At 45.3% G+C, this 21,370-nt stretch overlaps 1 protein-coding gene across 2 annotated transcripts in view; it reads right to left on the bottom strand.

Annotated features, from left to right (window-relative positions):
- Nucleotides 1-2,687: 2,687 nt before the first annotated feature.
- LOC140719189 (uncharacterized) overlaps nucleotides 2,688-21,370 on the bottom strand; it is a 30,183-nt gene continuing 11,500 nt past the window's right edge. For both annotated transcript variants that reach the window (XM_073033626.1, XM_073033627.1), the window contains 5 exons: nucleotides 11,651-11,721; nucleotides 10,028-10,096; nucleotides 6,298-6,352; nucleotides 6,160-6,196; nucleotides 2,688-3,886 (listed from right to left, as the gene is read on the bottom strand). In XM_073033626.1, coding sequence (XP_072889727.1) covers nucleotides 3,850-3,886; nucleotides 6,160-6,196; nucleotides 6,298-6,352; nucleotides 10,028-10,096; nucleotides 11,651-11,721 — 269 coding nt within the window. In that variant the 3' untranslated portion in view covers nucleotides 2,688-3,849. The remainder of the gene's footprint in view (nucleotides 3,887-6,159; nucleotides 6,197-6,297; nucleotides 6,353-10,027; nucleotides 10,097-11,650; nucleotides 11,722-21,370) is intronic.

The raw sequence follows: 21,370 nt of genomic DNA, 5'->3' as shown, positions 1-21,370 counted from the left end.
GGATGGGTGGTAGGGGAAGCCAGGGTATTAAGGAATGGTGAATGGGAAATCAGAGAATTAGGGAATGGTATAGGGAAGCCAGGGTATTAAGGAATGGTGAATGGGAAACCGGAGAATTAGGGAATGGTATAGGGAAGCCAGGATATTAGGGAATGGTGAATGAGAAACCAGGGAATTAGGGAATGGTATAGGGAAGCCAGGATATTAGGGAATGGTGTCGGGGAAACCAGGGAATTAGGGAATGGTGTATCGGAAATGGAATAGGTTGTTGGGAAGTAAATTGAAGGAGTTAGAAACATAGAAACATAGAAAGCCTACAGCACAATACAGGCCCTTTAGCCCACAAGGTTGTGCCGGACATGTCCCTACCCTAGAAATGATTAGGCTTACCTATCGCCCTCTATGTTTCTAAGTTCCATGTACCTATCCAGAAGTCTCCTAAAAGACCCTATCGTATCCGCCTCCACCACTGTTGCTGGCAGCCCATTCCATGCACTCACCACTCTCTGAGTAAAAAACTCACCCCTGACATCTCCTCTGTACCTACTCCCCAGCACCTTAAACTTGTGTCCTCTTCTGGCAACCATTTCAGCCCTGGGAAAAAGCCTCTTACTATCTACATGATCAATGCCTCTCAACATCTTATACACCTCTATCAGGTCACCTCTCATCCTCCGTCACTCCGAGGAGAAAAGGCTGAATTCACTCAACCTATTCTCATAAGGCATGCTCCCCAATCCAGGCAACATCCTTGTAAATCTCCTCTGCACCCTTTCTATGGCTTCCACATCCTTCCTGTAGTGAGGCAACCAAAACTGAGCACAGTACTCCAAATGGGGTCTGACCAGGGTCCTATACAGCTGCAACATTACCTCTCGGCTCCTAAATTCAATTCACGATTGATGAAGGCCAATACACCATATGCCTTCTTAACCACAGAGTCAACCTGCGCAGCTGCTTTGAGCATCCTATGGACTCGGACCCCAAGATCCCTCTGATCCTCCACACTGTCAAGAGTCTTACCATTAATACTACATTTTGCCATCATATTTGACCCACCAAAATGAACCACCTCACACTTATCTGGGTTGAACTCCATCTGCCACTTCTCAGCCCAGTTTTGTATCCTATCAATGTCCCACTGTAACCTCTGACAGCCCTCCACACTATCCACAACACCCCCAACCTGTGTGTCATAAGCAAACTTACTAACCCATCCCTCCACTTCCTCATCCAGGTCATTTATAAAAATCATGAAGAGTAAGGGTCCCAGAACAGATCCCTGAGGCACCCCACTGGTGACCGACCTCCATGCAGAATATGACCCATCTACAACCACTCTTTGCCTTCTGTGGGCAAGCCAGTTCTGGATCCTCAAAGCAATGTCCCCTTGGATCCCATGCTTCCTTACTTTCTCAATAAGCCTTGCATGGGGAACCCTGTCAAACACCTTGCTGAAATCCATATACACTACATCTACTGCTCTTCCTTCATCAATTGTTTAGTCACATCCTCAAAAAATTCAATCAGGCTCATAAGGCAGGACCTGCCCTTCCTTGAGAAAGCCATTGAAGTTTGATGCTGTTGCTCTGAGAGCTGACATGGAATCAATGGGCTAACTGGCCTCCAAGACAAATGAAAATGGCATTGTTTTGAGAAAGGATTGAGGAGTTCTCCCTGGGGTACAGGCAGTATTTATTCCTGAGAGAACACAAAACAAAATACAAGTTCGCTTAATCGTGCCTAGTGGGATCTTTCTGTGTAGAATGGCTTACCTCTTTTCTACAAGGCTGTTCTACGAGTCTGTGGTGGCCAGTGCTATCATGTTTGCTGTTGTGTGCTGGGGCAGCAGGCTGAGGGTAGCAGACACCAACAGAATCAACAAACTCATTCGTAAGGCCAGTGATGTTGTGGGGGTGGAACTGGACTCTCTGATGGTGGTGTCTGAAAAGAGGATGCTGTCCAAGTTGCATGCCATCTTGGACAATGTCTCCCATCCACTCCATAATGTACTGGTTAGGCACAGGAGTACATTCAGCCAGAGACTCATTCCACCGAGATGTAACACTGAGCATCATAGGAAGTCATTTCTACCTGTGACCATCAAACTTTACAACTCCTCCCTCGGAGTGTCAGACACCCTGAGCCAGTAGGCTGGTCCTGGACTGATTTCCACTTGGCATGATTAACTTATTATTATTTAATTATTTATGGTTTTATATAGCAATATTTCTACACTATTCTTGGTTGGTGCGGCTGTAACGAAACCCAGTTTCCCTCGGGAGCAATAAAGTATGTCTGTCTGTCTGTACTGGTATAGGAGAAAGATTAAAAGGATCTGAGGAGAAACTTCTTCACAGAGAGTCGTACATATACCAACAAGCTGCCAGAGGAAGTGGTTGAGGCAGCTTCAATAATCACATTTAAAGGTCATTTGGACAGGTAGATGGATAGGAAAGATTTAGATTCTAAATAGGACTGTGAATCCTATGTAGCCTGTGAACAGGACGGCTGAGATGGGTATCTGAGGTATTGACCAGCATGGACCAGTTGGGCCAAATGGCCTGTTTCATGCTATGACCACCCCTATATTTTCTCCATGTTGGAAAGCATGGTTGACTGGAAATCATGAAAGGTTCCAAGCCTTTTTTTTCGGAAGTGGTGAAAGAAATCACTAAAGACGAGAGGACAACGAGAAGGGAGCAAGCCCCCACTTTAATCAGGAGGGGAGCAGAACTCCCTTCCCCACACACCCCACAGACACAAGACGTGAACCCTCACAGAAAGGGGGTAAGAGCATCTTTTAAATAAATACCAGAGTGAGGACAGGAACAAGCAATCAGCACTGGGGGGCAAGGGAGGGTGCACTTAGCCAGATAGCTTCATCCTTAGAGCCTTAGTAAGGGGCCCATTCCCTGTAATGCAGGAGAACCGAAAAGAGGGTAAAGGTGAGGGTTAGGAGGGGAAGATAGGATTGTTGTGGAGAATGCAAGGTGGGGGCGGGGAGGCAAATTCCTAAAGGCCAGGCCATTCTGGTGGCTTCAGCATTGACCTTTCATCCTCTTTTTTAACAGATTATTAACTAATTTGAGGCAAAAGGTGCATCCTGACAGGAGGCTTGGTTTGCAAGGAGATTATTGCCCACTTGTGAGGTAAGGTTGCCTCACAAGAGGCCCAGGTTGCTGTGGAACAGGTGGAGATGAGAGAGAGTCTGGCTCTCGGACAGGCCTGAAGCCGAGGAGTGAGTTCTCACTTCACCATTCCTGTACATTCCAAGACAAGTCATCAATAATTCAAGCCGTCCTGGATTCACATCCCAGGAAGGGCTACAGATCCAGTGGTGAGGGAGAAGGGAGATGGGTCAGCCAGGCCTTGCCCAGGACCACGTTCTACAGTGAGTCACACACCAGCTTGCCCTCCCCAAGGCCTTGACAAGACAGAGGGGGTCTGGAGGAAGGGTCTGATAAACAGATATCAGTTGCAGGGTCGTGCCCTGGACCTGCAGAGGGGAGCCAACCAATGAGCTACACCTTGGGCCTCTCAATCCAACCAATCAGAGAGACGTAGGAGGGAGGCGGTAGGAAGGGAGAGCAGTCAGTGAAGAGGGCAGAGAAGGCCAGAGACAAAGAGGTGTTCAGGGAACCAAGCCTTGACCTTGCAAAGAATCCTGGGACGCAGTGAGGCTGAATTGCGTCAATTCCTAAGGGCAGGGGACACAGGAGTTTATAAAATAGGAACAACAGACTATCGTTGACACAAAGCTTCAAACACGCGGTTGCCAGTGAGGTGCCTTCTGTCTCCGGGTGTTGGGGACCAGCTCTTCGACACCCCAACCACACGTCATCACGTCTAATGCTCCGGTTGATCGAAGACGTTTGCGATGGATCTGAAAGAGAGAAACGAGAAACGGAGCTCACAAAACGACACAAGGATTCGCAAGCAAAGGAAACCCAGGGACCAGTGAGTCTAACTCAGAGAGATTCCAGGTAGGGTCCTTGGAGTTTCTACTACTTCATCATAACCTCTCCTCACACATTACTCCTCCCCCACTCACCTCTGCACATTTCTGGTCACCCCTTGAAAGGAAGGATATGGAGGCTTTGGAGGGGCTGCTGAAGAGGACTAGCAGGATGCTGCCTAGATAGAGGGCATGAGCTGTAAGGAGAGGCTGGATAAATGAGTTGTTTTCCCTGGAGCATCGGAGGCTGAAAGGAGACCTGATTAAAGATTATAAAACTATGAGACATTGATAGGATGCAGGTGGGCTGAGAAGTGGCAGATGGAGTTCAACCCGGAGAAGTGTGAGGTGGTACACTTTGGAAGGACAAACTCCAAGGCAGAGTACAAAGTAAATGGCAGGATACTTGGTAGTGTGGAGGAGCAGAGGGGTCTGGGGGTACATGTCCACAGATCCCTGAAAGTTGCCTCACAGGTAGATAGGGTAGTTAAGAAAGCTTATGGGGTGTTAGCTTTCATAAGTCGAGGGATAGAGTTTAAGAGACGCGATGTAATGATGCAGCTCTATAAAACTCTAGTTAGGCCACACTTGGAGTACTGTGTCCAGTTCTAGTTGCCTCAGTATAGGAAGGATATGGAAGCATTGGAAAGGGTACAGAGGAGATTTACCAGGATGCTGCCTGGTTTAGAGAGCATGGATTATGATCAGAGATTAAGGGAGCTAGGGCTTTACTCTTTGGAGAGAAGGAGGATGAGAGGAGACATGATAGAGGTGTACAAGATATTAAGAGGAATAGACAGAGTGGACAGCCAGCGCCTCTTCCCCAGGGCACCACTGCTCAGTACAAGAGGACATGGCTTTAAGGTAAGGGGAGGGAAGTTCAAGGGGGATATTAGAGGAAGGTTTTTCACTCAGAGAGTGGTTGGTGTGTGGAATGCACTGCCTGAGTCAGTGGTGAAGGCAAATACACTAGTGAAGTTTAAGAGACTACTAGACAGGTATATGGAGGAATTTAAGGTGGGGGGTTATATTGGAGGCAGGGTTTGAGGGTCAGCACAACATTGTGGGCCAAAGGGCCTGTAATGTGCTGTACTATTCTATGTTTTATGAGGGCATTGATAGGGCAGGGAGTCAGAATCTTTGTCCAAATGTAGAACTACCAAATACTAGACAACATGCATTTAAGTCGAGGGGAAGAATATCAGACTTTAAAACCAAACCACATAGGAGCAGATTAGGCCCTTTGGCCTATCAAGTCTGCCCTGCCATTCAATCATGGCTGATTTGTTATTCCTCTCAATTCTATTCTCCTACCATCTCTCCGTAACCTTTGACACCCTGACTAACCAGATATAGTGGGGCATGATTTTTACACTGAGCGCCGTGAGTGCCAGGGTTAGTAGTGCAAGCAGATAAGATAATAGCTTTTTAAAAAAAAATTATTGAGATACAACATGGAATAAATCCTCCCGGCCTTTTGAACCACGCCGCCCAGCAGTCCGCAAATTTAATCCAAGCCTAATGACAGGACCAATTAACCTAACTACAGGTACGTCTTTAGACTGTGGGAGGAAACCCACGGGGTCGCAGGGAGAATGTACGACCTCCTTTCAGACAGGTCACTGGGACTGTAAATTGTTGCGCTAACCGCGGCCCCTTTAAAGGGCGTGAATTTGAAGGAAATGGAGCGATATAGTTCATGTGCAGACAGAAGAGGTTTTAGTTTAATTTGGCATCATGTTCAGCACAGACATCATGGGTCAAAGGTCATGTTCTGGTGCTGTACTGTTCTATATTCTGTTCACTTTTGTGAATTGAACTGTAATCAGTGGCAACCAATGATTAGTCAACAAGGGAGAGGCTTTTTGTTAATTTATTAAATGTGTTGAGCATTTACAGCACAGAACCAGGAGCCGGTATCAGTCACAGGACCCTTCACCACTCCTCCACTGAGGAGGATCACTACAGATCTGATTTTGGCCTCAGCTTCACATTACAGTCGTAATGCTGTGGCCCAAAGTTAGAGCACTGGGGAAGTTTAGGAAAACGATAGCAAAGCTTTGAGGCAGGCAGCAGAATTAAGCACTGGGCTTGCATTTAAGCCAAGAGGAGATGAATAGGGGACATTGAGTAAAGCAATTGAAGCATTTTCCTCATCATTGTCTGGAAAGGTCACCTTTTAATAAGGAAGTTTTACTCACTGATATATTGTTGATGAGAATTCATCTAGGTAGCTCCCTGAGTGCAAGAGAAAGAGTGAGATTTAGTTGTTGAAATGCCAAGCTGATAAATTAAACAGCTCTTGGATGGGTGCAGGACTACACGTCGCTCCCCCTTACCTGGTTTGCAAACAGTTTCACATATTACAGGGCAGACGTAGCAGAACTGACAGTACTGTGGGGAAGAAAAAGGAAAGGATGATTGTTTGAGAAACAGACTCAAAGCGTTGACTTTTAATATTGGTGACAATCAATGGGGAAAGGAGAATTGTGTTTCCTGGTGTGGCTCCTGATGAAAGACCCACAAGTTAGCGCAGCCTTAGGGATTGACCCACATGCCTCGGGGAGCCAGCAAGCTTGACTGTGCTGACTGAGGTGAGGATGAACACAAGCATTGATGGAGACCACAGTCACAGCATCCCTGGCACACCAACATATCGTCTGCTGTCAATGGGCCACGAGAGCCGTGGAACAACATTTGACCACGCTAAGCGAAGAAAATCCTGGCATGAGAGGAGGGGGCAAGAGTTTCTGAGCAATAGTGTTTAGGCTGAAGGAACAAACGACACTGGGGACAGGTGGAGGAAAATGGATGGATTGTGGGATCAGTGTTCAGGAAGATAATTCAGCCTGTTGCCTGTTAATGAGCTGAAGCTTTATCACAGATGAACTGAAAGTTCGCTCTGTGAGTCCCTTCCCATGATGGTTTAAGATGTACGTTGAGGGTAATTTGTAAGTTAAGACCCGACATAAACCGGAGGACCATTTCATGGAGCACTTTCGCTTTGTCCATCACAGAAGGAGAAACTTCACCGCGGCCACCCATTGCGATTCAGCTTCCCGTTCCTCCGCTGTCACGATGAGGTTACATTCAGGGTGGAGAAGCAAACCCTCATATTCCTTCTGGGTAGCCTCTAACCTGATGGCATCTCTCAAACGTACTGTAAAGTCTACCCCTCTCTTCTCTCTCTACATTCCCCCTTCTCTTCACCTGCCCATCACTTCTCTCTGGTGCCCCTCCTCCTTGCCTTTCTCCCATGGTCCATTCCTATCAGATTCATTTTTCTTCAGCCTTCTTATTTCATCTCGCCCTCTCCCAACTACCCACCCTCCCTCTCATCTGTCACCTGCCAGCTTGTATGCTTCCCTGTCCCCCACCTTCTTATTCTACCTTCTGCCCCTTCCTTTCCAGTCCTGATGAAGGGTCTCGGCCCAAAACATCGACTCTTTATTCATGTCCATAGACCTGCTGAGTTCCTCCAGTGTTTTGTGTATGTTGCTTTAGGGATAACAGCTTGAGCTTAAGTTATAGGGATAGACTGAAGCCTACTTCTAGAGTTAATGTCTGCCAAAATATTATCAGATACTTGTATTCTCTTTGGACAGCACCAGGTTCAGGGACAGTTATTACCCCTCAACCATCAGACTCCTGAACCAAGGGGGATAACTTCACTCAACTTCACTTGCCCCATCGTTGAAATGTTCCCTCAACTTACGGACTCACTTTCAAGGACTCTTTATCTCCTGTTCTCAACATTTGTTGCTTATTTATTTATTTATCTATCTATTTATTTATTTATGCATTTATTATTTCTTTCTGTTTTGTGTTTGCACAGTTTGTTGTCTTTTACACACCGGTTGAATGCCCAGGTTGGTGAGGTCTTTCACTGATTTACTCCTGTTACGTACCCGTGACACGTGACAGTGGTACCCTTGTCACGTGACTGGGGTTGAAGTTATACTGGACATGAGGTAATGGTTTTGTGATGGTGGAGTGATGTCATTTTCCCGCCAGTAGAGGTCATGTGACAGGTTTTTTCTACAGGGTATAAAAGGAAGACCCACCCTGTCAGGTGGGGCAGTTCGTGGCGGAATTTGCTAAGATGACTTCATGTCACTGCGTGATTTAATGTGATGACGCAGTTTAGTTAAAAATGAAGTTCTACATAATGCCTAAAGTTTAAAAGGTCACTGCCAACGGTTTCTTTGCTGATGGAGAGTGAACAAAAGTTTGGAAGGTAAAGATCGAGGAGAATCGATTTTCGAAGGTGGAAAAATTCGACCTTGTTTGATCCTCATTCGGAAGGATTTCGTTGACTATTCTCGTTGTTAATCCCTGGGTTGACCAGAAAGGATTGAGAATAGTGTGGGAAGAAAGGTCAGTACTTTTGAGCCATTATATTTTATAAAATTCTTCGTGGGAAAGTTCGACGCCGGGGAATCGAAGGACATCGACGTGGAAGAGAATTTACATCGCTTTAAAAAGTCTCTCCTCTTAAAAGTACTGTGAGCTTTTGAACTTTTGGCATATCGCTCTAAAGAACTGTTTTCTTTCGGCATACCGCTTTAAAGAACTGTTTTTTTTTCAATACCGTTTTAAAGACTGTTTGGGACTGCAAAGCTATTAAGAACTGTGAATGTGTCGCACAGCAGCTGTTTTCCGGTTACGTTTGGGTTTGTTTACTTTTGAGGGGGTTTGTTTCAGTGTTAATAAACGTGTTATTTGTTGTTAAACCCTTGCCTAGCTCATCTATATTTATTGTTGCCTGAATACGTAACACTCCGTATCCCCACAAGACATATGTGTACCTGGACAATGAAATCAGTTTGAGCTTTGAACTTTGGAGACTCGGTAGTGCTGTGCTGGAATGTGGAGCATTAAACAATCAGCTGGAGGATCTCAGTGCCTCGAGCAACATCTGCGGTGGGGAAGGAAGAGCCGATGTTTTGAGTTTAAACCCTGGTTTAGGGCTGAGAGTGGAGAGGGGAGATAACCAGTATAGAGACAAGAGGGGGAGTGGTGAGGCAGGGGCTGGTAGGTGGTTTTATTTTATTTATTGAGATTGGTGGATCGAGGAAGGTGGAAGGATGATGGGCATGTGGAGGGGAATGGTGAAGGTGGAGACTGATATTGGGAAGAGTATGAGGGGGGAAAGTTCATTATTGGGGAAGGAGTGGTGCAGTGAAGCGCAGAAGTAGGAACATCGATTTTTTATTTATTTATTCAGATACAGCACAGAATAGGCCCTTTCGAACGTCGAGTCATGCCTCCCAGCAATCCCTGGATTTAATGCTGACCTAATCACAGGACAATCTACAATGACCAATTAATGTACCAACTGGTACGTCATTGAACTGTGAGCAGAAACTGGAGAACATACAAACTTCTTCCAGGCAGCAGCAGGAATTGAACCCAGGTCGCTGGTGCTGTAAAGCGTTGTGCTAATCACTATGCTACCACATAAAATGCTGGAGGAACAGGAGGGGAATAAATAGTCGATGCTTCAGGCTGAGACCCTTCATCAGGACTGGATAGGTAGATGTCAGAATAAGTAGGTGGAGGGAGGAGAAGGTGAAGGGAATGGAGGGAGGAAGGAATGACAAGCTGATAGGTGATGCCTAGTGGGTGGGGTTGGCGGCTGAAGTAAGAAGCTGAGAGATGATAGGTGGAAAAGATAAAGGGCATAGAAGAAGGAATCTGACAGGAGAGGAGGGTAACCATAGGAGAAAGGGAAGGAGGAGCTATGTTAAGAGGCTATCATGAGCACAATAGGTACAATGGCTTGCTCCTTCACTTAAGATTTGAGTGGTAGATTAGGGAGGGTGTGTAGAAGATTGGGAAAATGGAACAGGTACACATGAAGGGGTGGTAGGTCCGCAGGTAATGCTGGAATAAATGGAGGGTGGGCCACTCTAAACCTTGGCACTGGTCCGATCAGTCTCCTCCTGGTGTGATTGTGGCCAAAACATGATCCTGATTTTTCCACACTGATGGGAATCCTGGACAGCACAGACATGGTTCTCAGAGAGTCCACCCCTGCAGTGGCAGGAGGCAGGTCACGTTTCTTACCTTGCAGTCTTCACAGTGCTTACTCTTGTCTCCTTCTTCACAGGGGCACTTATCACATTCTCCACAATGCTGCGGGAAGAGGAGATGACAGTTACCCTTAGTGATGTAAGCGTCAGAAACGAAGGAGTCTCCCTGAGCCCAGAAAACCACACGCAGGGATGGGGGATTCACAACGCACAGTGCTGCAGTACAATGGAACTGTAGTTAAAATGTGGCCAATTAACGTGTAACCTGATTGCAGCATGAATACTGTCGACGTGTGTCTGAGACTCTGGGTGTGCGAGTTTGTTGTTCTTAGAAATGGTGTGGTGACTCATTGTTTTTAACTACATAGTGACAAAGGTAAGGTCACTGTAAACAGACGACAGATGTGCGTGTGAGCTCACTGGCTATACAGAGGAGGGGCTGTGGGCTTTATTAGCGGTTGAGTAATCGGCTATTTCTCTACTTTTTTTAGGGATGGTAGGAGAATGAGGGGATAATTCATCGAGGAATACAAAACCATATAGAGAGGGTAAATGAAAGCAGGTTTTTATCACTGAGGTTGGGTGAGACTACAACTGGAGATCATGGGTTAAGGTGAAAGGTGAAATGTTTGAGGGGAACATGAGGGGAAATTTCTTCACTCAGAGGGGGGTGAGAGTGTGGAACGAGCTGCCAGTGGAAGTGGTGGATGCAGGTTCAATTTCAATATTGAGGAGAAGTTTGGATAGGTTTATGGACAGGTGGGTATGGAAGGCCATGGTCTGAGTGCAGGCTGATGAGACGGCAGATTAATAGTTCAGCAGGTGAGCTGAAGTTTCAGTGCTGAAAAACTCTATGCAACAGGAGAGGGAACCTCCAGGAATCTGGATAGGGATAAAAAAAACAGTGAGCTAAAGAATGTGATCTGAAATTTCTATAGACAGTTAAGACCAAAAGCCCATAAGACATTGGAGCAGAATTAGGCCATTCAGCCCATCTGCAATTTGGTCATAGCTGATCCATTTGTCTCTCATCCCCATTCTCTGCCTCTCCCCGGAACCTCTCCCCTGACCTACCAAGAATCTATCAATCTCTGCTTTAAATACACCCAGTGACCTGGTGTCCACAGCAACAAATTCCATAGATTGACCAAGCTCTGGTTAAAGAAATTCTTCCACATCTCCATTCTAAGTAGATAGCCCTCTATTCTGAGGTTGTACCCTCTGGTCTTAGACTCCCCACTATAGGGAACATTCTCTCCACATCCACTCTATCTAGGCCTTTCAACTTTTGATAGGTTTCAATGAGCTGCCCCATTTATGCTTCTAAATTCCAGCAAGTATAGGCCCAGAGCCAGCAATGATCCACATATGTTAAGCTTTTCAATCCCAAAATCATTTTCATGAACGTCCTTTGAACCCTCTCCAATGTCAGAATGAGAAAGTATAATGTCCACAATTCAGTCTTGAGGTAATGTGTTAAAGTTTCTGCACTGGGGGGTGGGGGGGGGTTTACCAAAGCAGAGCTCAACGTAAGTGAGAATGAGGCAGTTCCTATAATGTCTGAATCACAATCCTTCCAGGCTGAGGATGGCCTCTCATCTGTGCATCAGAAATGCCATGACAGTGGTCTACCAGTGAGCTGGCAGAAGTCTCTCACCTCACAGAAAGCGCAGTAACTGCAGATACTGCCATCCTTGTATTCCTCTTCATCTTCTTCACCTTCCTCGCCTGCCAAGGAACAGAGGGAAAAGGATTGGAGCAATGCATAAAACATAAAGGTTTTCATGTCCTGGTAGGGCAGCTGCTTTGCCCAAGGTCTCTAGAAACTGTAGAGTTGTGGACACAGCTCAGCTCACCACAGAAACCACCAACCCCTCCATGGATTCAGTCTACACTTCCCGTTGCCTCGGTAAAGCAGTCCACCCCTGACGTTCTCTCTTCTCCTCTCTCCCACTGGACAAGAGATAGAAAAGCCTGAAATCACATCCCACCTGGCTCAGGGAGGATAGATTCTATGTAAGTTCTGAGTAGCCCCAGTACAATATAGTGAACTGCTGGCCTCCCAGTCTACCTCATCAAGGCCTTAAACCTTATTGTCTAGCTTGCACCGTCTCTCTAAATGGAACTCTACACTCAGTGAACACTTTATTAGGTACACCTGCTCGTTAATGCAAATATCTAATCAGCCAATCATGTGGCAGCAACTCAAAGCATAAAAGCATGCAGACATGGTCAAGAGGTTCAGTTGTTGTTCAGGCCAAACATCAGAATGGGGAAAAAACGTGATCCAAGTGACTTTGACCATGGAAAGATCGTTGGTGCCAGATGGGGTGGTCTGAGTATCTCAGAAACTGCTGATCTCCTGGGATTTTTTATTGCACAACAGTCTCTAAAGTGGGGGTTCATGGTGTAATAAAGGTGGGGAACTCCTGCTCTGGAGTTTATAGGTAATGGTGCAGGGGAAACAATACAGCGAGCAGCAGTTCTGTGAACTAAAACACCTTGTTAATAAAATATGGGCTACAGCAGTAGAAGACTATGACCTTACACTCAGTGGCCACTTTATATATTCTGCATGTGTTACTGCTTTTCCCTTGTGTCACCCCAATGCGTCACTGTCCTGAACCGATCTGTATGGACGAGTTCTTAAACAAAGTTCTTCATTGTAACTTAGTACAAACACTGAGAGTAAAGGAATTCACCAACTTCATTGGGACTGAATCCCGGAACTCCTTTCCCTGCACTGCTGAAATTCCGTCAGCAGACGGACTGCAGTGGCTTAGAAAGGCAGCTCTCCACCGTTTCCTCACGGGCAATAAATGCTGGACCAGTCAAGCAGGTTCTGATTAAAGTGAATAAAAGGAACTAGGACTAACAAGTAGCCACATGCAAACCCAAAAACTCAATTCGCGAAGATCCAAGACATGAATTATCTTACCTAGTTCTTATCAGTGGATTGTTGGCAGTGTTTATTACTAAATGGACATTGAACCCTTGGACACTCACTCACTTTTTAAATATATATTATTTCTGTTTTTTGCATGATTTTTAATCTATTCAATATACGTATACTGTAAATGAGTTATTTGTTTATTTATTATTATTATTATTATTTTATTTTGTTTTTTTTCTTCTATGTTATGTATTGCATTGAACTGCTGTTGCTAAGTTAACAAATTTCACGACACATGCCGGTGATAATAAACCTGATTCTGATTCCGATTCGCTGCTGAGTTCAGTGTCAAAGATTTTTAACTCTTATGAACCAGGGTTCATTTGACAAGAACAAGGTATTTGCAGATGGTAGAAATCCGAAGTGCTGGAAGAACTCAGCAGGCCAGGCAGCAGCTATGGAGAGGAATGAAGAGTCGACATTTCAGGCTGTGACCCCTCATTAGGACTAATTTTCCAAACTCAGTATTGTGTGTGGGGTCAAAAAGTAATTTCTGCCATTGCTTTCAGGATTGTTGAAGTGTCATACACTCACTGGCCATTTTATGGAGGTTTCCAAGATGGCGGTGCGACGCAGCGCGCAGCGGCCACTCCAGGAATGAATATCTGTTATCTGTAAGTAGGGGCCGTGTACAATCCTGATTTGATGGAGACGGACGTGTGAAGCACGGAGGAACATCTGGTGAAACTTTTGAAATGCCTGTTTCGCTGCTGCTGCTACTGTGCGATCAGAAAAATCTCCGGGAGGAAGGCCCCGAATCCTCGGCTTTGCCTGTTGCTTGGCAGCTGGGGCAGGGGTCGAAGCGCTCGGCAGAGATGGTGCTCGGTGCTCGGTGTCGGAGGGCTGGTCGGAGGCTCGAAGTTTTCGGACAGACACGGAGTTGGCTGTGGTCGGAGCTCCCAAAGTGCTGTATCGGCAAGCTGCGGCGCTGGAGATTCATGGCAGGAAGAGTTTTTCTTCCTTCTACCGTCTGCATGAGATGATGGGCTGTCGGGACTTCGAGATTTACTTTTAAACCGTGCCATGGACTGCTCTTTATCAGATTACGGTGTTGCTTTGCACTGTTGAAACTATGTGTTATAATTATGTGGTCTTTGTCAGTTAGTCTTTTATCAATTATGGTATTGTCTGCACTGTTGAAACTATATGTTAACTACAACTATATGTAACTATGTGGTTTTGTGTAGGTCTTGTAGCTTTAGGTTTGTCTGTTGGGTTTGTAGTTCCTTTCCGGGGAACGTGCTAAGACGGTAGCGCGATATCGATACGCAGCAGCCTCTCTGGACTCTGGATTGGGGATTACCAAACGTAATGTGGTTTTTCTTGTGTGGTCTGTTTTGTGCTTTTTCGTGATATCATTCCGGAGAACGTTGTCTCATTTTTAACTTCATTGTATTTGTGGTTTATAAATGACAATAAACTGAATCTGAATTAGGTGCCAAGGGGTGTATGTTAGGGGTAGCCCATCCACTTCGAGGTTCGACATGTTGCATGTTCAGCACACCACTTTTGCACCCCACTGTTGTAACACGTGGTGATTTGAGTTTCTATCACCTTCCTGTCAGCTTGAACCAGTCTGGCCATTCTCCTCTGACCTCTCTCATTAACCAGAAGTTTTCACCCTTAGAACTGCCGCTCACTGGAATGTTTTTTGTTTTTCACATCATTCTCTGTAAACTCTAGAGACTGTTGCGTGCGAACTTGAGATACTCAAGCCACCCTGTCTGGCACCAACAATCATTCCATGGTCAAAGTCACTTAGGTCACATTTCTTCCCCATTCTGATGTTTGGCCTGAACAACAACTGAACCTCTTGACCATGTCTGCGTGCATTCATGCACTGAGCTGCTGTTATATGATTGGCTGATTAGATATTTGCATTAATGAGTAGGAGTACAGGTGTACCCTGTGTCAAAACGGTTGTTGTAATGCATCTAGTGTGATAGTGTAGTGGATAGTGCTTGTCGCTCCCACTTCCAGCTTCCACCACTGGCTAGCAGTCTTGTGAAAAGGAGAGCTGAATGTGTAAGTCTCCCCTTGCCAGTACACAGCCTCTCCAACAGCAAGTTTCACGCAGTGCCTCCTTACTGGCCACACACAGAAGCTGAACTCCTTTCGGACTCAGGCTGAACTACCGAGGATGGGGAGGAGGTCTGGCCCCTGAACATGTAGCGTGCAGGCCCTGGTGCTCATGAACCAGATCCCCAGCCCCACTGCCTTGTGGGCAGCCTTGGGAAAGATAAAGGCTACGGGAGTAAATGGAGACAGAAAGTCCAGAGTGAAGCCCCTAAGGGGACTGGACGTCATTGAACATCAGCAACTGCAGGCAAGCTTGAGCCAAATGTATTGCATCATAAGCTTTCCTTCAGAATACACTGGTGAGGCCAAGAGGAGGATCTTAATGACTAGGCACCTCAGGATCTCCATATCTTCCACCCAGGCTTGTGATGATGATCATCACCCATTGTCCTTCGAGGCAGACCGATGCCAATGAACCCACTGAGTGTAGGTATCATCATGCCTTCTCCTGGTGAGAAAGTATGCCCTCTGTAAACTGGCTTACAGCACATTCAACCACTGAATAAGCGATATCGAGCAGAAACAGTGTGTTAATAGCAGCTTCAAACATTACTAATCTTTTTTCAAATGCCTAAAGCTCCAATGCTACAGCCCTCGTCAATACCGATTGAGAAAATATTGGTCATCAAATGAGCAATAACTGCGTAATTGTATGTTACAGAATAGTCTCACAGTTTCCAACAGAGTTGCATTGTTATACACCTGAGTCTGGGAATCTGAGGACAGGGGCAGGAGGCCCGGATACAGCCTGTCCTGTCTGGTCCGAGTGTGGGACTGGGTGGGTTGATAGAGAGATGGGACAGGGGCTTGTTTTTTTTTTGTTTTTGTCTTGTTTTGTTTTGTTGTTGTTTCTGCTTATGTTGTTTACTGGACATTGCTATGTTGATGCCAGAGTGTGTGGTGACACTTGCAAACTGCCCTCAGCACATTGATTATTAAAGCCAGCGACGCATTTCTCTGTATGTTTCAATGTACATGTGATTAATAAATGTGAATCTGAATATATTCAAACTAACAACCAAAGTAAAAATGTACCCATTTCCTCCACCCAATAATATCTATACACTACTAAAATTCTGTTTGTTTCTTTGTGACCTCCAATTAGTCCAAACGGTACATTACAGCAGCACTTTGTTTTAAACTAAATCAACTTAAAATGCGCTAACTTACAGAATGCATGCCAAGTTCAGGGTTATCTACTCGTATAAAATTGCTCACTCGTCAATCAACAGGCCCCGCCTTCCACAACCCCAGCCGATTCCACCTTTCATGGAAACCGCGACGCCACACCACGACACACGGCCAGCCTCAGCAGCGTCTCACGATGCTCACTGAGTGATTCCACCTTTCATGGAAACCGCGACACCACGACACACGACACACGACCAGCCTCAGCCGCGTCTCACGATGCTCACTGAGTGATTCCACCTTTCATGGAAACCGCGACACCACGACACACGACACACGACCAGCCTCAGCCGCGTCTCACGATGCTCACTGAGTGATTCCACCTTTCATGGAAACCGCGACGCCACACCATGACACACGGCCAGCCTCAGCAGCGTCTCACGATGCTCATAGAGCGATTCCACCTTTCATGGAAACTGCGACGCCACACCACGACACACGCACATGGCCAGCCTCAGCAGCGTCTCACGATGCTCACTGAGTGATTCCACCTTTCATGGAAACCGCGACGCCACACCACGACACACGCACATGGCCAGCCTCAGCAGCGTCTCACGATGCTCATAGAGCGATTCCACCTTTCATGGAAACTGCGACGCCACACCACGACACATGCACATGGCCAGCCTCAGCAGCGTCTCACGATGCTCACTGAGTGATTCCACCCGGAGCAAAAGGCCAGGGCATCTCTATTTCGAGTGGTCACATTCTGTTAATCACCATCAACATGTGCAGGATTGGGACAGATCAAACTGTAACCCATCAATAAGAGATAATTAAATCTAATTGTAATGACGTACTTCGAAACACCCATCAAACCCTTTGCTGCAGTCAGAGGACAGCAGTGACTATATCAGGTCCATTTAGGAGAGCGCCAACCACATCATCAAGAAAAATCAGCATCCTGGAGGCTTTGGTGTTACTGCTTCATAACTTCTAACCAGCATTAAAGTAAAAAAATATGATTAGCCTAATTATGCCGCATGGAAAGAGAAGGGGACATTGTAGTCAAGAGATGACGCCAAACGTTGTCGGGAAGTGGCAAGGAGAGGGAGAGAACAAGAATCGGATGAGGCCAGGATCAGAGACAAAGAACAAACAGCAGAAGAGATGAAGAGACGGTGGATGAGAGGGCTGCACGTCTCCAGAATGACAATGAAAGGCACAGAAGGAGGAAAGAGGAAGAGACAAAAGAGCTGAGAAATGCACGTCTCCAGGATCAGAGACAAAGAACAAACAGCAGAAGAGATGAAGAGGCGGTGGATGAGAGGGCTGCACGTCTCCAGAATGACAAAGAAAGGCACAAGGGTGGCAAATCAACCGGAAATGTTGTCATCAAAAGTGTCCTTCATTAAACGAAGAGGAGCTATATTTGCTTTGCTACGCACCTTTCTTCTTTAATAAACTGAGTTTTTCTTCTTTAATTTCCAAAGCACATCACACCAGACTGCACCACCTTTCTCCCAAAGGGTGCCTCAACGGCTCACCCGGTTGTCTAGTATATTCTAAAACTGGAGAACTGGAAAAGAGATTCTTCAGTGTGTTACTAATCCCAGAGTTCACTTTAAATACACAGACTCCACTGAATATTGTCACATACATTGTGTTGCCCCAGAGCACACAAATTCTACCACTGTCTGCTATAATACAAATGTTTACACTATTCATTATAATATACCACATAATCTGCTGTAATATATAATAACATGAATATTAACAATATATAATAATAATCTAAAATTAATATTACACCTTATCTGCTATAATATAAGCAAATTGTACTATTTATTCTAATAGAAATAGATTCTACTGTACACTATACCCTACACAGATTCTATTTTCACAAAATTTAGTGTCCACTGTCTCTCTTTCTCACACACTACACACACACTATAAATATACATACACACATACATACATACAGGTCCTGTAGTCTGTTATAATACACGCTTCCAAAAATCTACACCGATTCCATGGTTTTCTTTAAATGCACAGATATTACTCTACACAGTGATCCTATTGCCCATTGTAATATCTATGGATTCTTCAGAATGCCGTAATAGACACAAGTTTTTCTGCTTGTTATAATATCAACAGCTGCCACTGACCACTGTGTGAGATTAACTTCGACTCTGCCGTAATATGCAAAGACGTACTGTCTGTAATAATAAATACCAGTTTTAGTACCTGCCGTAATAGACATGAATTTTGCCATTCACTGGAATATGTACAGATTGCATCTCTCTAGACAGATTTTACTGTAATCTATAACTGGTTGGATAGTTTGCTGTCATGTTCATAGGCTCTGCCTTTGCTATAACATACACAGGTGACTGGCAGCCGCAATACGTGTACATCATCATCATCATTTCCATATTGTATGACGTCTATCTGTGTGGGTGATCTGTTAGTTTTTTATGTGTGAGAGGGGTTGGGGGCTTTATGCTATTATCTTTGTTCTTCTTTGTGAGGAAAGGGTTGGCGGTTTGATATTATTGTCGCTATTTCTTGAACAGGAGGGATTTATGGTTTTTGATATTCTAGCTGCCTATGTCTGTTAGTTTTTATGCAAAGGAGGGGGCTGGGGGTTCTAGCTACTGTTTTCCAGGTGGACGATCTGTTAGTTTTTTGTGTGAAGGAAGGGGTGGGAGGGGGGGTTTGGGGTTTACGAGTTTTGTTTCTTTATGTTTTCCTTTTTCTTTTTTGTGCAGGGGTGGGGTTTCTTTCAACACCTCCCATGGTTTTTCTGTATTTAATGACTATCCGGAGAAGACGAATACCAGAGTTATATTGTGTATGCATACATTGACAATCAAATGAATCTTTGAACCTTTGAAATACATAAGAGGGGTGATTGATAAGTTCGTGGCCTAAGGTAGAAGGAGTCAATTTTAGAAAACCTAGCACATTTATTTTTCAACACAGTCCCCTCCAACATTTACACACTTAGTCTGGTGGTCGTGGAGCATACGGATCTTGGTCCTCCAGAAAGTGTCCACAGATGGGTGATCGATGAGTTCGTGGTCTAAGGTAGAAGGAGATGCGTTATACAGCTCTCGTTACATGCACGTGCAGGTCAACTCTTTGAGTGATTATGCAGAAAGTTTGAAGTTAATAACATCTCCTTCTACCTTAGGCCGTAAACTTATCAATCATCCCAATGCGTTATTAACTGAAGAGTTTTTAACTTCAAACTTTCTGCATAATCACTCAAAGAGTTGACCTGCATGTGCCTGTAACGAGAGCTGTATAACTCATCTCCTTCTACCTTAGGCCACAAACTTATCAATCACCCATCCGTGGACACTTTCTGGAGGACCAAGATCCGTATGCTCCACGACCACCAGACTAAGTGTGTAAATGTTGGAGGGGACTGTGTTGAAAAATAAATGTGCTAGGTTTTCTAAAATTGACTCCTTCTACCTTAGGCCACAAACTTATCAATCACCCTTCGTATATACAAATTCTAATGAAATATATCTTGTTGCTATACACAGTTCTTAGATCTTCCTGAATCATCTGGTAAATAGACCAGCTAAACAGTTTTGACATGTGCAACAGTACACACTCTGTGGCCACTTTATTAGGTACAGGACATGCTTAATAAAAGTGGTCACTGAGTGTATCAAGGATCTGCCACACAATATATGAACCGATTATCCAAGCCCCCCAATATTACAGCGCTGATGGAGTCACTCTCACATCGAACATCCTGGCTGGTCACTCTTAACTTGGCACAAAGGAATTTTTAAAACAGCTCAACAAAGCTGACAGTTCCAGAAATATCCTAAAACAATCTGCAATATGCACTGATGTGCAAAAAAGTAAGGTATATTATTTCCCATTTGTTCCATTATCTTGACTGAGGAGAGCAGTGGCCTATCCCAGCTTATCAGTTTCTTACTGACAATCCTGCAGACTGCTCCTCAGCATTGTAGACCAAAGCTCCCAGATCCGAAAGGAAAGTCAGGGGGATGTTAAGCCCCTTGGTCCCAAATTCCTGGCCGGGATTTTCTCGGCAATCATGAACACAGGAGAATCTGCAGGTGCTGGAAATCCAAAGCAGCACACACAAAGTGATGGAGGAACTCAGCAGGTCAGGCAGCGTTTACGGAGGAGAATAAACGGTCGACATTTCGGGCTGAGACCCTTCATCAGGACTGGAAAGAAAGGGGACAGGTGCAAGAATAAGAAAGCAGCATGAGGAGAGGCAGTATGAGCTAGCAGGTGATAAGTGAAGCCAAGTGAGGTGAGGGCGGAAGGTGGGTGGATGAGGGAGGTGGTGTGAGAAAATGGGAGGGGTTATGTGGAAAAGATAAAGGGTTGAAGAAGAAGGAATCTAATGGGAGAGGAGAGGGGCCGTGGGAGAAAGGGAAGGAGGACGTATGGAGAAGAGAGGGGCTGAGAGGAAAGTCAGGGGGGATAAGATGATAAGCAACAGAACACTATAACATACTGTTCCAGCATACACAATCCTACCACAATTCTATACATCACACTCCAAAATTGCTATAACATAAGCAGATTGTATTTGTTATAATAGATACAGATTATACTCTACACTACACAAATTCTATTTTTACAATAATATACAGAAATTTTAATGCAGTCTGTCTCATACACAGACACACAGGTCCTACAGTCCTGCCAAAATACACACCATTACATCCACCTGCAAAAATATATACAGATTTTACTGGACAGTAGATTACCCCCTTATCCCCATTCTGGCTCCCCTCTCACCACCTCTCGTCTCCTCACCTGCCTATCACATCCCCTTGACAATCCTCCTCCTTCCCATAATCCTCTCTCCTCTCCTATCACATTCCATCTGCTTCAGCCCTTTACCTTTTCTACCTATCTCCTCCCAGCTTCTCACTTCATTCCCCCTCTCCCCACCCAACCACCTGTTCCCCCTCACCTGGCTTCACCTACCTCCTGCCAGCTTGCACTCTTTTCCCTCCTCTCACCCCATTACTCTGACTTCTCCTCACTTCCTTTCCAGTCCTGATGAACGGTCGTATCCGGAAACATCCACTGTTCATTCCCCTCGATTGATGCTGTCTGATCTGTCGGGTCCTCCAGTAGTTTGTATGAGAATTGCTATTCTCTGCATTCACAGCCAGAATTTGTGTGTTACGACACAAGTGGAGGCCA

This window comes from Hemitrygon akajei, chromosome 31 (genome assembly GCF_048418815.1).
Source record: "Hemitrygon akajei chromosome 31, sHemAka1.3, whole genome shotgun sequence".
Taxonomy (NCBI): domain Eukaryota; kingdom Metazoa; phylum Chordata; class Chondrichthyes; order Myliobatiformes; family Dasyatidae; genus Hemitrygon; species Hemitrygon akajei.
This window is presented reverse-complemented; position numbering and strand designations above follow the sequence as displayed.